Source organism: Fusarium poae, chromosome 2 (assembly GCF_019609905.1).
Source record: "Fusarium poae strain DAOMC 252244 chromosome 2, whole genome shotgun sequence".
In the NCBI taxonomy this organism is placed as follows: domain Eukaryota; kingdom Fungi; phylum Ascomycota; class Sordariomycetes; order Hypocreales; family Nectriaceae; genus Fusarium; species Fusarium poae.
The window spans coordinates 5,050,713-5,067,799 of NC_058400.1; the positions used below are offsets into that span (position 1 = coordinate 5,050,713).

The following is a 17,087-nucleotide window of genomic DNA, read 5'->3' on the forward strand; positions in this document are numbered from 1 at the left end:
TTGTCCGCACCATAGAAACACCACATTGCAAGATGTGGTCTGACCTGAGCAGCAAACTTTGACTTTCAAAATCGGCTCATCACTAAGCCGCGATTCATGTAAAAACAGCACAGTCCCTGCCAAGCTCCAGCCGAAAATTCATTAGATAATGGCGGCTAAGACGGCCCGCGGCTACTAGTAACTCGGGATGGCGTTTACGCTTTGACAGACGCTCAAGCGACTGCAGGGTGACGGCTCTAGTGCCGAGGATAATCATACGATGGGCTTTGCAACAAGCAGATCGACCACGTGTATGTGATCCAGGCCTAACGGTAGCTTTATCAAGTGAGTCTAGTGATCGCTTTGACACTTTGAACAGATGTTGTGTGTGTAATTGAGCTTTCATTGACCCTGCTCTTAGGTGAACAGATGTTGATTTATGGGCTTCCATGAAAGATCACATGGATGGGATTAATGCAAAAGCAAAGCTGGCTGCTAAGAAGATAAGGGACAAAAATGGTAGGGAATTCAAGCCATAAACTCCTGTATGCTGAAGCCTAGGTCTAGGATGAGTTCGAATCGTAGGTGGATTATGAAAAGCCGTGCTGCTGGTGATCTAATTGATCGAACATACCTGGTTCCAGACGTTACGCTATCCAGAATCAAAACTCAATTGACCGTCAAATGAGAGAACCCTTCACAACTAGATCGACGCCAACCCTATAGCATCGTGGTATGCAGTTGCATCTCGGAAAGGATGCAAATACCCACTGGAAGAGGCTTGGAGTTTGTTCAATGGCTAGAAAGAAGACTTTTGCGAATGATCGACAAGTGTAACCTGGGTTTTTCAAACAAAGGCTGGTGACATGAACGATTATCATGGCTTGGGTGAGCATAAAGTGAATCATTAGATGCAAATGATCAAAGACGATAGCCAAGAGAAAGGATCATCGCACGGTCCATGGTGAGGAAAACAAGGCTGCTCATGATCGACGGAAGTCGACCAATACTATAGCTTGGCAACACGGGACGAGCCAACCGAAGGAACGAAGTAACATTGGCATATTGAAAAACCAATGGCATCCTCCAGCGTAAGATATAGACTTCCGGTGTCAAATCAATATGCACGCATCATGCATACAATGATCATCCTCCCAACCGACCTTACGTGAGAGCAGATCACCAGTTGATCAACTTACTTGGACCTCCACTCGGGTTTTCTCTTTTCCAAGAAGGCTTTGACACCCTCTTCTTTATCCTTGGTCCCAAAAGCAAAATAATACAAACTCCTCTCAAACTCGTGATCGACCCCCAAACTATCCGCTATAACAAATAGTATGTCAACACGATATCCTCACCTACTTATAGAGACAAGTGTATAGTCACTTACATTTACAAATTGCTTCTTTAGCCAAGCTTAAAGCCATGGGGCTAAGCGCCGCAAGCGTCGATGCCGTGTCCTTCACCACGTTGTCCAAGACGCTGCCGCTTTCGTAGAGCTGCGCAACTAGACCTGCAGACTGAGCCTCTTCTGCTTGGATGGGACGACCCAGGAGGATCATCTGCATAGCCTATCACTCACACGCGTCAAATGCCAACTCATCAAAACTCAGTTGTACAGGGGAGGAGGAAAAGACATGGAGAAAGATTGGATATCATGAGCACACACCTTGAACTTTCCCACGGCATTGGTCAGCCGCTGTGTACCGCCAGCACCAGGAATAAGACCAATCGTGACCTCTGGGAGACCAAATCGACTGTCATGCGCTGCAAAAATCAGGTCACACTAAAAGCGTTTGTTTATCAGCTTCGGGTTCCGGAATGAGGGAAAGGAAAACCTTTACCATGAGGGCAAGCTCAAAACCCCCACCGAGCTGTCAATGCCACAAACATTAGCTTTGTACTGTACTACTGTATACTCCAGAGTTCCTGACTTCTGTGGGTTGAACTATAGTTAGTGGAACTGTCAACTCACCGCCATTCCCTCGACAGCCGCTATCAAAGGCTTGCGCACGGCTTGCATCCCCGTGCAAAGATCCGACAAGTAGCGGCAGTCCCGCACGCCTTCCGCATCGAGGCGTGAGATCTCCCCGATATCAGCTCCGGCTGTTGGTTAGGTAAGTCTTGTCAGCTGGCCTGGTCAAGTGCCGGGGTTATTCGATGTACCCCTGCCCTTGTGGGAATTGAGAATGGGTAACAAGTGGAGTGAGTTCATACCGCAAAAGAAAGTCGAGCTGCCAGTAATGACAATGACTCGCACGCCATCGTCCATGGATGCTGCCTTCAGCTGTTCCAGAAAGACGGTTATGAGTTCCTGCGAAAGGGCGTTTCGTTTGGAGGGTCTGTTTAACGCGAGGACGCGTACACCGTCTGCGGGAGTGGAAGGGAGGATAAGCTGATGGTCCATTGTGTGTTGAATTGAAGTGTGTATACAAAGAATCACGGGATGAAAGAAGGCTGCAATTGGCAAGATTGACTCAGTGGATGATGTCTTTGGCTGACTTGCTGTTCTCTTTCTCTTGTCTACGGAACGCGTTGGGTAAAATACAGGACAACCAGGTATCCGTACTTCAACTCGGGTAAGCACGTCAAAGAACGCGTAAACTTAGTCGCGTCGATCAGTCAATCGAAAGTGGATAGTGTCTTTGATTCAACTGAGACACGGCTTGTGTTTGTCTGACCCTAGAGTACGTACATGCAGGTTCCCTCCCAACATGCATTCAGGTGAAGACTTTCTCTTGACATTTCTGCTGACTGTGTACTACAAACAAACTAATAAATTTCTTCTCTGGTGCGGTATTTCGAAAGGCGGTGGCTGGGGATCTTTTTCTATGTTTGGAAGGTTTGGTTGTACATCGCTGCTGAGTCTGAGCCTGTTGTCGATCTTTGTGTCCGTCAATTCCGCTGGCTTGGTCCAAGTTTCGAGCCGTTCGCGTGGCTAGTCTGATGTAGTTTGATGAAAACCGATGATCTTTGTTGAGGCTAGATAGAATCATAGATTTGGGCCTGCCACTTGTGGAGATCTAAAATGACCTAAGAGAAACCGAGATATTCTCTCTGAGAGGTAACTCTTTGACATATGACAATGGTCAAGAAAATAATAATAAAACCAAGAGTTATAGGCACATTGTCTCATCCCATCTTCAGCAAAATGTCACTGAACTCGTCATCATACATGTAACATGTCGACAGATGCCGAAGTCAGATCCTGCAGCTCCCGCATGCTGGAAATGTCGTGGCAACCCTGGCAGTAACCGCATCCGCGGAACCGAGTTAAACCAGACTATCTCCCGCAGATCCCTCACTAGATGCGGGTCTATTCAGGACTAACAGTCCAACTGACAGGGATCAGATCCACTGACTATACCAAAACTTAGTTTCCTAGATCCGACGGTGAGAGAAAGTATTCAATAAATCTACCAACTGCATTTTCGCAAGCAAACATGTCCTCACCAATTCAGGTTGTCCCGTCCCGTATCATCATGTGCTCGTGCATAATCCTTGCAAGATTCAAAGCGGTTTGCCGTTCCCAAACTGGTTATGGCTTTAGCCGGAGGTGTTCCTTTACCCCAATTGATAAGCCAGTTCCAAGAAAACCAGGAAATAGGACTATGCGGAGTCATATCTGGACACGTTTGACACAAGAAAAGGAAAAAAAGACGCATCTCGGAGGAGGCCGCGGCCTGAGTGAAGACCGCCCCCCCTCAAAAGTGCACCTCTTATTACACACCTGACTGACCGGGTTGCCTGGACATTTCACTATTTGTAACTTGTTGGGTACAGTAGCTTGGAATAATCCTGCCAAGCAATGACGAGGAAGGCTGGGTTAGGCTATGGATAGGTGGATGACAGGGAGCAGACAAGAAAAAGAGAGAGGTTGCAGAAAGCGGAGAAGGGAAAAGCATTTGTTTATTTAAGAACACACTTGCTTGTTTGGTGGAGAGACTTCTTCTTATGCACTCCTTTAATTTCAAATCATCAAAGCACCACTACCTAAGCACACTTCCCTCTTCCTATCCAAGTATTTTGAGTTTCTGTTTGAAACCTCTTGTACGACGATCATCATTTCCATCCTCTCTCACACGCCCAGCTTGCCTGGTATGCCCTCTCCCTTGCTTGCAGTACCTCAGGGGACTGCTGTGCCCGTCTCTTTTACACAAGGTACATGCAGTCGCCCTAGTTTCTCGACTATCACAGAAGCTTTCTTCCATCATGCCGCCACACAACCTTCGGCAAAGGCGGCACGAGATCTGTCTGCCGAGCCACCTGTCGAGATAAGCTATGGCGAGCTTGCCCAACAAAGTATCAGCTTGGCTCGACGACTGCAAAGTCTTGGTGTTTTGCCAGGGGATCGTGTTCCTCTTGTTGTCAAGCGTGGTGTTGGCATGCTTGTTGGCATCATCTCCATCTTGTCGTGTGGTGCTCAATATGTTCCTCTAGACGGAGGTGTCGTTGCAGATGAGACTCTGCGTTTCGTGTTGAAGCAGACAGGCGGAAAGGTTGTCTTGACTTCAAAATCTACAGCTCATCGTCTATCAAACACAGGAGTTTCAAATGTTGTCACTATTGAAGAGTCACATGAGATCGATGACAAGTCGGACTTTATCCCCTTCAGTCAACCTGAAGCTGGCTGCTACGTGATATATACCTCAGGTAAGAACATTCATCCTTATACTTTGACATGTGCCATACTGACTAGTCAGGAACAACCGGTACGCCAAAAGGAGTAGATGTAAGCCACCGCAACGTCACAAACTTGCTATGTCAAGCACCAGGAAACTTGGGCATTGGACCAGGAACATGTGTTGGCCAAGTGTTGAACGTGAGCTTTGACATGGGTAAGTCATGAACTGTTCTTAATCAAACTCCAAGTGTCATAGCTAACAAATGAAGCTGCCTGGGAAACACTCGGCTGTTTATCTAATGGAGGTACTCTGATCCTTCGCGGATCAAACTGGTCAAAAGCCCTAAAAGAGGTAAGGTTTTCGAATTATCCTTCAAGTCCAATACTAATATGTTTTCAAGTTGGATGTTCTCATTTGCACGCCAAGCATCCTTTCAAAACAGAACCCTGAGGACTACCCAAGACTAAAAACAGTCGCCACAGCAGGTGAACCAAGCTGTCAAAAGTAAGTCTCAATTTGATTTATTTGAGAAGAAAGGCATCAACTGACTTGTCACAGACTTGCGGACCTCTGGGCTTCTCATGTGTCCTACTTCAACTGCTATGGTCCTACAGAAACCACCATCGTCAACACTACTCACCTTCACCAGACAGGCCAACCTCTATCCATTGGCAAACCTACACCAGGAAATACGGTCTACATCTTGGACGAGTTCCTAAAACCTGTTCCTGTTGGAGAGGTTGGTAATGTCTGGGCTGGTGGCGCGGGAGTGGCGCGAGGCTATGTCGATCTGCCCGATAAGACAGCTGAAAGATTCCGCCTGGACCCATTTGCCCAAGACGGGTACGTACTTCTCAGTTCCGACTTTATGACAGCTCAGCCAGTACTGACTTGACTATTTATAGATCAAACATGTACAACACCGGAGATTTATGTCAATGGAACGCGGATGGCACTCTTCATATCCTTGGCCGCATTGATGACCAAGTCAAAGTCAAGGGCTTCCGTGTTGAACTCGACGGCGTTGTTGCATGTATCAAGTCCTGCCCTTCAGTCCAATCAGCAACAGCTCTTTTGATCAACGAGGAGATCCATGCCTTTGTCACTCCCAGCCATTGTCCTGTTCCGGTCGTCGAGGCACACCTCAAGACTCTACAGCCTTACTACGCCATGCCTACGCATTACCATCAAATGGAGACTTTGCCCATGACCGCAAACGGTAAGGTCGACAAGCATGCTCTTAAGATGTCCGTGTCGATGGCTGTCAGCAACGAGGTTCGCGCTCCTCTACCTGCTGTTTTGGCACACGCTCGCATGGATTCGAACGCTTCAAGTGCCACGCAATTCAGTTCCTTCTCAGATGCTTCTGATGCGACTCTTATTCCTGAGCATCAGTATGATCTTGAGAAGGCTCTTCCCGAGAAGGACCTGCCCAAACACGCCCGAGGACTACGCCACAGAATTCTCATCGTGTACCGTCGCTTATTCTCACTTGTTGGCTTGTTTAATATCGGCGCTGCCATTGCTCTTCTCCTTACCAGCATCAACCGAGAATGGATGGGTATCATCACGGCCATCAACCTGGCCACTGCTGTTCTTGTTCGTCAAGAATTCGTCATCAACGCTCTTTACACTATCACATGCAGCGTTCCCAAGTCTTGGCCTCTTGCTATTAGATCTCGTTGTGCAAAGATCTATCATCTTGGCGGCGTTCACTCTGGCGCAGCTGTGAGTGCAGGAGCGTGGCTCTTGGCGACCAACATTGCAGACATTGCATGTGCGTTTGGGAACTGCCCCAACTGGGGTAACCTCTCTATCGCATCACAAGTAATTTCGTGGATCCTCTCGGCCATGTTCGTCGGTATGATTGGTATGGCGTGGCCATCCGTCCGCAAGCGATACCATGATCTCTTTGAGAGAACCCACCGTTTCGCTGGCTGGACCATGCTTGCTCTCTTCTGGGTTCAAGTCGTTCTCTCAGCCAACGACAGCAAACCAGCTGGCACAACTCTGGGAGAGTCGTGTGTCAATTCACCCGCCTTTTGGCTCTTGGCTGTAGCCACAGCCAGCGTTGCATCCTCGTGGTGCTTCCTTCGAAAAGTCCCTGTGGAAGCTGAGAAGCTATCAGACCACGCTATTAGACTTCATTTTGACTACACCGTCCCTGTCAACGGGTCTTTCACCCGTATGTCACGTCAACCTCTTAAGGAGTGGCACTCATTCGCCACTATTCCCGCCCCAGAGCCCGTTAACGGCAGATCAAAGGGCTATTCACTCGTCGTTTCTAACGCGGGTGACTGGACGAAAGCCACCATTCAGGATGGTCCGTCGTACATCTGGACACGTGGCGTTCCTACATGCGGTGTCATGCGCATAGCCACGCTGTTCAACCGCGTCGTTCTCATCGCGACTGGCTCAGGAATTGGTCCTGTCCTGGGCCATATCCACAATCCTTCCTGCCCAACGCAGCTCATCTGGTCTACAAAGAACCCAGAGGAGACATTCGGCAAGGAAATTTGCCAGACCATCAGCAACAGCATCCCCAATGCGGTCATCCACGATACTAAGAAGCTCGGGAGACCCGACTTGGTGAAAATGGGCTACAACTTGGTGAAGCAATTCAAAGCTGAGGCTGTCATCATCATTGCGAATGAGAAGATCACCAAGAAAATTGTTTACGGGCTGGAAACGCGTGGTGTTCCAGCCTACGGAGCTATCTGGGATAGCTAGAGGAATGTTTGTTTACTGTTTATGATTCATGTTCATGTTAACGCCTGGAACGACACTGAAAATTTGTTATGGCCTTGATACCTCTTATGATGAAAGTATAGTTACGATGTATAGATAGATGAATGAATACCATGTCTTGTCGATCTGAAACAGTCTCCATAAATAATCAGAAATTGGAATGTAAATCTCCCTGGCATAGTGGCACCTGACAGCTGAGACAGAGTTTGGGGCCGTATTTAACTTCGAGGAATGCTTTACGTGCCCGTTGAACTTCGATTGAGTTCACACGAGTGATCGGCGGGGGCTGAACTTAATGGCAGATCTTGTTAGGGTGGTCGTAGTAGAGCCGAGGTATGCATCTGCAGATCATCATGTACATGGCATTCTCAATTCCGGATCTCAAGGGATGTCAACGGGTGGTTTGTACTCTCATGTATCTTTGACATTAGTGTTTCTATACACATACATAGCTTCCCAGTCAAAATGCAAAATATGATGTAACCAATCACAGCTATAGGACATATGAATGCAAATACGGTTGCCGTGAGGCTCTCCAAGCGTCTTAACCCAATTGAACTAACCAAAACCGTTGCCCTCCTCGAATCAAGTGTAGGGCGATCCAAAAGCCAGCCAGTCAGCTTCAGGATCAGGCACCCCGTTGCCCCTGCTTGATTCCCCTCCTAAAGCTGGAGTGCGAATGGGTTGCAGCTGCAGCTGCGACTGTGCGCTGGAACACGATGAAGTGCGTGGATAGTTGAAGAATTCGAAGACATCAATATTGTCGAGCTCACTCAGAGATGTAGCCTGTGTTGATGTTGCTTCCAAGCCTGAGTGTCGTGCGGTGGATGTCAAAGTGACCAAGTCGTATGCGCTCCTAGTAGCCGTTAGTTGAGAAACACCGTTATCGAACCACAAGTCTTACCTTCTCATCGCCGAGAAGCCCATGTCACCTTGTCGGGCTCTCTGTACAACACGCTGAAGAATCTTGGAGTAATTGTTCGCAACCTCCCAATGCTGTCCGACATCTCGCAGCGTCTCAATAAAGAAATCGATTTGTGAATCTACTGCACATCCAACTGTAGCAGCATGGACAAGCAGGAGCCTAGCAGCGACCCAGAGCGAGAACGCAAACGACGGTCCAAGAAGGTTCAAGCCGTCCGCTTCGAGGACATCACGAGTGATATCTCCCAAGCTCTGAACGGCAGATAGACACCTCTGCATGGCGTAATGCGACGGAACAAAAATATGAGAGCGCACGGTGGGATATGCTGCTGAGGAGTGAAGACGCACTGCGGCTGTAACATACGCACTGTGAAGCATGAACCAGTTGGCTACGCGACTGGCGGGATCGGAGTGACAAAGCGCCGAGATCTTGCTGTACTCGCTTGGTAAGCTTTGAAGCCATCCATCCAGAGTGCGGTCGAGGTTGCGATATGTGTTGCGCCATTCGGCCATGTCGCTTGGTGAAGTAACATCAACAGGCGTCTTGAGAAACTCGTGAATTCTGCTGAGAATGACAAGAATCTCGCAGTGATAAGCGAAACTGCCGAGATTCTCGGGTTTGTTGACGAGATAAGTCATTATGGGTGATTGTTTGTTGTTGCATGGGCTCAGTGATCGTGTCTCAACGGGCACGTTCTTGGAGAACAGGTCGTAGGAGCAAGGTAGGAAGCGGTTGATTTTGGTGTCATTGAGGATAAAGTCAAATGTAGGCGTAGCAATGGTGGCATATCTGTCGAGAAGATAGATCATCCAGTATAATCGCCTTCGTCCTTCGTCTTCAATCCAAGATTCGGGTTTACCGGCTGCGACTCTATGGGAAGATGCTGCGTGCGTGATTTCGGATGCTTCTGCGGATAAGAAGACACTGCTTTCCTCGCCCAAACCAAGCTGTCTGGCGTTTTGGGCTAACAAGGACAGAAGATTCCAACCTCTTGGTCCGCTGGATGTTCCCAGCTCGTCTAGCGTTATTATAACAAGGGCTCTCAGAGCAGGAACTGTGGTGTGCTCCATGGCATACAGCTGGACTGTATGTTTGGCGACTGTGTGATAGTATGCGCTCATCTCGGGTGATAGCCTGGGATCTTTGAGGAAGCGTAGCGTGGTGGCCACAATGGCGTAGAGTAAGATCCGGTCCGGCTCTTCCATCGATGTTGAGCCAAAGAAGGTGGCAAAGATGGTTTTGCGTTCGAGGATTGGACACCATGTCCCGCAGTGTTTGAAGTAGAGATCTACTAGACTGTAGATGATGTCGTGTGGTGGCAGATCGATTGTATATGATTGGACTGACGGATTTCGTGTTATAGGTGTTGGTATTGGTAGATTTGTATGAGTTGGTGTTGGTGCACTGGCCCCTTGTTGTGGCGTCTGAACAGATGGATGAGTTGTGTTCTGGTTGTTGACCTGATAAGGGCTTGATATAGCGGGTGACTTGGCTTGAGAGAAGGATGATTGTCTGGGGAGAGTCGCCGGAGTTAATCGACTGTCCAGCTGTGAAGCACTGTAACCATTGGCGTTGGCAGAAGATATAGCTGGAGACACGACCGGAGAGTGGTCTTGGACGATATGCTCTTCCACTCTCCGCCCTAGAGCCTGAAGTAATGCATCGATTCTGTTGACTTTGGCTTCCAGCTCAAGGCTAAACAAATTTCTTCCAGCTCCGGGCCTTTGGCGCTCGAGATATACGCAGGCTTTGTTGTGGCGAGCGCACCATGAACAAGCAGGTTCAGCGCGGTCGCATTTCACTTTGCGAGTCTTGCACATCTCACATCTAACACAAATGAATTTAGAAAATTGATCATTCATATTATATAGAATTGGAAAAGAAACATACGATATCTTTTGGTGTTTCTCCCTCCTCCGCTTCTTGGATGGTCCAACACCAGCCATTCTCGACTCATCACCACTGGAACCATCATCGTTGCTCAAAGTTGAATTGGCGTCTTCTTCAGCCATAGAGGGTCCGCTGATGGACGTCATGGTCGATCTTTGTCCTTCTCTGCGACTCTCCACAATCAATCCAGACAATGGGAAAGAAGAGGGTCTGGGGAGAGATAAGCTACTGGGGCACTGGGATGAGAAGACTAGACCCTTGTCTTGCGTCTGTCCTTTTTTTGCTGATCTTCCTTCATCTAAGCGCGGAGTCGATTTCCCTGAATGGAGACGATGCGTGGTTGTGGTTGTGACTGTGACTGTAAGAAGCGGGTGATAAAAGTAAAGCCGAACCCTTTTTCGATGTGGAGTGTAGGAAGGAGAAAAGTCGAGTGTGAGTGGGTGGAGAAGGGGAAATGATTTGCTTAGAAAGTCATGACAAGGGAACAAATGAGGGGCAAAATCAGTAAATAATCCCAGTCAACACCAAATTCGATACTGACAATACGACTACACTACACCATGTCAACTCAAAATTCTCATTGTTACATTACAGTAACCATTTGACTATATCATAAACCCTGTCATGGGGAAAAAAGAGCCAAGTCGAGATGCCAATACTAAACACCCAACAGCTCCATCACAGACCTTCTATCTATGGCTAACCTTGCATTACCGTTACACCTACATGTGACTTCTCGGCATACAAGCATTCCCCTCTCCGGAACACCCGGCGTTTATGTGCTCTCTCTCTTTGCTTGCTTGCAGCTTGCAGGAGTTTGCAGAAAGAGAGGAAACGTTTCAATCCTTCATCCATGACCATGACAGAAGCCAAGATGACTTGGGCTTGGTTTAGCTGACGGGACCAACCGCAACTGATCAAAACAACATGGGTAGGGTAAGAAACGAGTCCCCTCACTCCATCCTGCAGAACTCTACAGTAATAGCTTGAACCCCTCTCTCGGAAAACATTGCGGAGCCGCGGATGGCACCATGATCAGAAAACCAAACTAATGCATGTCTAGAAGCAGTCAAGTTTCCATCCATCGGCTTATTTCTTCTTTAGTACCCCTACAGATCCTGGTGTTTCATCAGGCAGCAGAATAAAAATCCATGCAAACACACATTAAGCTATGTAAGAACAAGTACTAGTACATACAAGCAAACAAACTAATCAACTGCACACCTTCCTGGGTATCTACTCGTTGGCCCAGCCCTTGGACATCTCAACCGCCTGGGTCCAACGACCAAACCTCTTGGTCGCCTCCTCCTCGGCAATCTGCGGCTTGAAAATGGTACGACCTTGTGTGTTGACGTCCTTCAAGTCATCAAAACTCTTCCAGATACCAACGGCGAATCCCGCTGCGATGGCCGCGCCCAGTGCTGTTGTCTCACGCATGCTGGGTCTGTTGACTGGGATTCCAATAAGATCTGACTGGGTCTGTAAAGCCAAGGGTTAGCAAAATGATCCTTCTCAAATGTGTGGGGACAAGACATTGGTAACGTCTTACGTACCTGCATGATCAGATCCGAGTTACACATGCCACCGTCGACAGCAAGCTCGGTCAAGGCATGTCCGCTATCCTTCTCCATCGAGTCGAGAATGGCCTTTGTTTGGAAACATGTCGCTTCAAGCGTCGCCCTCGCAATGTGCCCTCGCTGCGTGTACGCCGTGATACCAAAGATGGTGCCTCGCGCATCGTCAATCCAGTACGGCGCAAACAGGCCGCTAAAGGCCGTAACAAAGGTGCACCCACCATTGTCCTCCACCGTCTCGGCCAGAGCGCTGAGCTTGGCTGATGACTCGATGAAGCCAAAGTTGTCCACGAGAAACTTGACACTGGAGCCCGCTACTGCGATACTGCCCTCCAGAGCGTACATGGTGCTGCCCTCACCAAAATCAAAGGCCACCGTTGTCAACAGGCCGTGCGATGAAATGACGGGCTTGTTGCCCACATTGTAGAGCAAGAAGCAGCCCGTGCCGTACGTGTTCTTGGCGAGACCGGGGGTAAAGGCCTTCTGTCCGACAAGAGCAGCAGACTGGTCGCCCAGACATCCGGTGATCTTGACTCCCTTGAGAGACGTGCCAGCCAGTGTTCCGTAGGCTTTGTTGTCTGAAGATCGCACGATTCTTGGCAGCGTAATCTTGGAATCATCGATGCGGAACCAGTCCAGAATGTCCTCGTCATATTGGAGAGTCTCAAGATTCATAAACATGGTTCGCGACGCATTTGACGGATCAGAAACGTAAACGTCTCGATCGGTCGCACCGTTGAGCTTGTACGTCAACCAAGTGTCGACTGTACCAAACGCCAGAACACCTCGTTCATACGCATCTTTGACTTCAGGAATATTGTCAAGAAGCCAGAGCAGTTTGCTCACAGATGGGTACGTGGAGAGAGGAATACCGCATCGTCCGATCAGCTCGCTGGAGCCGAGACGGCGCTTGAGACGACGCACGAGATCTTTCGATCGCGTATCTGTCCAGACGATGGCGTTGTGCAGAGCCTTTCCAGTCGTCTTATCCCAGACGACAGTTGTCTCTCGCTGATTTGTGATACCAACGGCTTTGATCTGCTCTTTTGAGTGCCCTTGGCTCTCAAAGGCTTCAACTGCACCATCGATACACTGCTCAACAGAGCTCACAAGCTCCTCAGGATCATGCTCATGCCATCTAAACCAAAAATTAATCACTGTCTTAAAAGAGCACTTCACCATAAATCTGACTTACCCAGGATGAGGATAGTACTGCTTGAATTCAAGCTGATGCGTGGCAACAACATCGCCACTGGTGTCAAAGATCAGGAACCGTGAGCTTGTAGTGCCCTGATCAATGGCGCCAATAAAGGCAGTGTTTGTCTTTCCGTTGAGGAGAGGCATTATGCAGTGCAGTCCTGTAGCAGATGACAGAAAGAAGGTTGTGGAGAAAGGATCTTTTAGATGGGGCAAAGGCAAGAAATGTAACAGTGACAAGTGAGTCTGACTGATCTGGGCGTGTAAAAGATCACCTTATAAGGTTTCAATGTGGGAATGCATCTCGAACAGGCGCAATTCCTCGGTAGCCCTTAAGTATGTACGTGCTTCGGTATCCAATTACCAGCAAACGCCGAGTTCCAAGACTATCTCGTGCAAACATCCCAATTCAGAGGCATCTCGGGAAACCGTTTCCCATTCCCGCCGTCTCCCCTCTTCCCCCAAGAGATTGCCCAGCTGCGGGGTTCCCAAGTCTTGTCAGACGGAAAAAGATGCACGAAATTAGTTCGAATGAATCCTTCTCTTACACCCCCTTGTCGAAATAGACCCTTGTTCGTTGCACATAACCAACATCACTTTCCTCTTCCAGCTTGTAAGCTAAGCCTCGGCTTGGGGACACCGAATTACAGTCCATGTCACAAGACACACAGCCCATCGGGAATCCCACGAGCGAACGACTAGATAGAGTGAGTGATATACTTATCCAATGTACCTGTACTGTTGGGTTGGTAGAGTAGGTAGGAGAAGAAAGAGGACAGGGGGTTGGTCAAATGTTACATTTCCCCGCAGTGCACTAGGGGAAGCACAATCTCCATGTTCCAGAAGCTTGATTCGGATCCGCTTGTCACCTCATCGCGTACTGCGGGGCCATATAACTTTGACCATACCGTATTCCTGACAAGTCAACCAACCAAACCAGCTTGACCTCGGTCGACCGGGAAGATTGCAAATCCTTTCCTGACTTTGGTTTGAGAGTCTGGGGTTGCTCGAGATGAGATAGATGTGTGGAGAATAGAACCGCACCAGTCTCGACCGTTCTGCCCCTCTTATTCACTTCCAGCACTTCGGTGTAAGCATTCTGATCAGAGCAAAGCATCTCGGATTCAGATATCCCATCACGGACGTTGTCGTTTCTTTTCGGTGGTGTGCCGCCGAGCGACATATCATTGACAAAAATCTCCTCCGCACATGATCAAGTCCAAGCAGAGTTTTGTCCCGAACGCCATCTTGGCCCGTTGCCATGCCATGGTCCGATTCCATCGGAACTACTCGCTGACCTTTTCCTCCTCCCCCTCTTCCAATCTCCTGGGGTGCCCGAAATAACATAACCCCTGGTCCATTGCTCGTAAGCCCAGACCTGGGACAAAGACAGACGTTCGCAGCTTCGGTAAATCGACAAATGTTGGTGTTTTCCAATACCGAGAGTTGCAGAAAGCCCTTGGCCGTAACGGGAACGAGGGGCAAAAGCACCGCCTTTGGATGCATCCTGCACTTTGCTGACCATAAATTGTAACGTGATCCCCATCAACGCCGAGCAAAGTGGATGACGAGCGCCAATCTTGACTGTAACCTGTTGTTCTTGCATCCTATTACCAACAACACTTTTCATCCCATCCCATTCTTCTTCCCTCTGCAACCTCACCTCTTTTGTTTGTTCCAAGGATGCCCATCTCTACCGTCAACGACTCCATCTCTGAGTCTTCAGTCCACAAGTCTTCCATCCCAACAAAGGTCGAGATGAGCCAGAATGAAAAGTACAGCGAGGCGCCCAGTGAGGCACCCACAATCCCACCCCCACCTGAGCAGTATGCTTGGAGCAGAATTAGGGAGAACTGTCAGGATGCCTTTTCGGAATTCTTTGGCACCTTCATTCTTCTTCTCTTTGGTGACGGTGTCGTTGCCCAGGTAGTTCTCAGTCGTGGGACAAAGGGTGATTATCAGAGTATCTCATGGGGATGGGGGTGAGTTGTTCCTTGTCTTTGTTAACCAAGCTCATCACTGACATGAACGTAGTCTTGGTGTCATGCTTGGAGTGTATGTCGGAGGTAAATCAGGTGGTCACTTGAACCCAGCTGTGACTCTGGCCAATTGTCTGTTCAGAGGTCATCCCTGGCGAAAGTTCCCCGTGTATGCCGTCGCCCAAGTCCTGGGTGCCATGGCTGCTGCAGCCGTCGTGTACGGCAACTACAAGTCTGCCATTGACGCCTATGAAGGTGGTCCTGGTATTCGTACCGTGATTGGCGAGAACGCGACCGCTGGAGTGTTTTGCACGTATCCTGCTGAATTCATGACACGGACTGGCATGTTCTTTTCCGAGTTCATTGCCAGTACGATTCTGCAGTTCGTCATCTTTGCCATGGCGGACAGCGCCAACATTGGTGCTGGTCCATTGATGCCACTGGGTCTGTTTTTCTTGATCTTCGGTATCGGCGCTTGCTTCGGTTGGGAGACAGGATATGCCATCAACTTGGCTCGTGATTTTGGTCCCCGTTTGGTTTCGTATATGCTCGGATACGGGAGTGAAGTGTGGTCTGCTGGCGGGTACTATTTCTGGGTGAGTCCAACTGCACATCGCATGGTGAATTTTTGACTGACAGCTCTTCAGATCCCTATGGTAGCTCCATTCCTTGGCTGTGCTTTTGGTGGCTTTCTGTATGATGTGTTCATTTACACTGGACCCAGTCCTATCAACACGCCCGGCATGGGTTTTGGTCGTCTCGTGAGCCCTCGTCGGTCGACTTGGTCTAACACGTACAACGCAAACTCCCCAGTATAGACTCGCTCGCGTATTCAAGGTGGTCAGGTTCTTTCATGGTGAAGATGAGGTGTTCCGGGGAGTCGTTTTATTTGAAGATCGCGTCACTGATGTGTTGAGATTCGTCTCAACTTGAACCTAACAAGCTCGCATCAATCGTTTAGCGTGACAAGCCACGTCGCGTCGTTCTGGTGTTTTTTTTTTGTTCGTCATGGCGTTGGCGCGAAATGACGTAATGATAAGACATAGCCTAGTGTAGAGAAGAAGCTCATGCTGTTACCCAAAGTGTTCCGAGATATGGCCGTGACTGATGAGTGGTGTAGGAGAATTGAAGGTTTGCCGTGATGTCTATTTCTATACAGCTGTTAGATCTTTTCCGAGCTAGTCAAAGTGTTCCCCAATATATGTGTTATTGTTAACTACTCTTGCTCGTGTTGTCTGTTGTCTCATGTGCTGTGCTGGTGATAAACTTACCAAGTTCAATCCACCAACCCTATACCATCGACATGAGTCGCAATTCCTCAGCCTTCTTGACAGCATCTCGTCTATTTCGAATTCGAAAACTCCGTTATGAGGCTCGAGATAATTTTCAATGAAGAGAGAAGACACCCATCTGTATAACAAAGTGATTGGGGGACATGGCGTTGCTGTTGTAAGTACTGTCAAACTCCAAAGTGTTGCCCAACTTAATCCACCAGTGAGGATGAGGAACCATCAGCTTCACCAAGTGATTAGTGGGAAATTAGCCGTGCCTCTAAAGCCACAAAGATGATATATGGCTGAAATGGAATTCTTTTGAATAAAATCCATATTCTGGTAATTCCCGCATGGCGAGACCTCAGTCTCTTTTTAGTTAAACGGTCAGAACATTCGTGAGCCTTTCCACGGTTTCCCCAAAGTTGATGTCTCCGGTTGCGGGCAGACAGAAATACTGACTGCTCGGCTTGGAGTGTAAAAAAAATAGTGCGACAGAAATTGAACTAATAAACCTGGCAGCCTGACCGCAGTATTTTGAATAGCCTCTCTTCATCGGTCACCCTTTCTTACTGTCCCCCGAAGTCGGGGTTTCCCCTCTTGAACGTGGGGGCGGGTGATTAAACTCACAGGAGCAAACTCCGGATCGGAGTGACCCGCCGGAGTGGACGATTGATGATCCGACAGACACTAACCTGGATCTGGTCCAGAATTGGCATCAACCTCGGGTTTTGGACACCGAGCTGCATAAGCCCAGGGGTAAAATCTCGATGTCAACGTCAGCGTACTCGGTATTCTCACCCCGATCTGCATACGCGGCGTGCACCTTGAATGAGGCTCAGGACCATCCGGGATTCCTATTCAAGCCATGCGGTGCCATTCGAGACCTTCATTGAACA

General features: G+C 48.7%; 5 protein-coding genes across 5 annotated transcripts; 2 read left to right on the top strand and 3 right to left on the bottom strand.

The window, feature by feature from the left end:
* Positions 1–1,174: 1,174 nt before the first annotated feature.
* FPOAC1_005605 (uncharacterized protein) lies at positions 1,175–2,386 on the bottom strand (the record flags this gene model as incomplete). Its single annotated transcript, XM_044850128.1, has 6 exons — positions 1,175–1,302; positions 1,370–1,550; positions 1,649–1,765; positions 1,824–1,853; positions 1,955–2,085; positions 2,197–2,386. The coding sequence occupies 6 exons, from the start codon at positions 2,384–2,386 to the stop codon at positions 1,175–1,177; spliced, it is 777 nt and encodes a 258-aa protein (XP_044708838.1).
* A 1,693-nt stretch (positions 2,387–4,079) lies between these two features.
* Positions 4,080–7,334, top strand: FPOAC1_005606 (uncharacterized protein; the record flags this gene model as incomplete). The annotated part of the gene is made up of 6 exons (XM_044850129.1): positions 4,080–4,632; positions 4,683–4,817; positions 4,873–4,955; positions 5,005–5,108; positions 5,163–5,447; positions 5,510–7,334. The coding sequence occupies 6 exons, from the start codon at positions 4,080–4,082 to the stop codon at positions 7,332–7,334; spliced, it is 2,985 nt and encodes a 994-aa protein (XP_044708839.1).
* Positions 7,335–7,937: 603 nt separating this feature from the next.
* FPOAC1_005607 (uncharacterized protein) lies at positions 7,938–10,313 on the bottom strand (the record flags this gene model as incomplete). The annotated part of the gene is made up of 3 exons (XM_044850130.1): positions 7,938–8,208; positions 8,257–10,104; positions 10,168–10,313. The coding sequence occupies 3 exons, from the start codon at positions 10,311–10,313 to the stop codon at positions 7,938–7,940; spliced, it is 2,265 nt and encodes a 754-aa protein (XP_044708840.1).
* A 1,090-nt stretch (positions 10,314–11,403) lies between these two features.
* FPOAC1_005608 (uncharacterized protein) lies at positions 11,404–13,085 on the bottom strand (the record flags this gene model as incomplete). Its single annotated transcript, XM_044850131.1, has 3 exons — positions 11,404–11,646; positions 11,721–12,879; positions 12,937–13,085. The coding sequence occupies 3 exons, from the start codon at positions 13,083–13,085 to the stop codon at positions 11,404–11,406; spliced, it is 1,551 nt and encodes a 516-aa protein (XP_044708841.1).
* A 1,536-nt stretch (positions 13,086–14,621) lies between these two features.
* On the top strand, positions 14,622–15,735 carry FPOAC1_005609 (uncharacterized protein; the record flags this gene model as incomplete). Its single annotated transcript, XM_044850132.1, has 3 exons — positions 14,622–14,920; positions 14,973–15,513; positions 15,565–15,735. 3 exons carry the CDS (start codon positions 14,622–14,624, stop codon positions 15,733–15,735), a joined length of 1,011 nt encoding a protein of 336 aa, XP_044708842.1.
* Between the last annotated feature and the right edge of the window lie 1,352 nt (positions 15,736–17,087).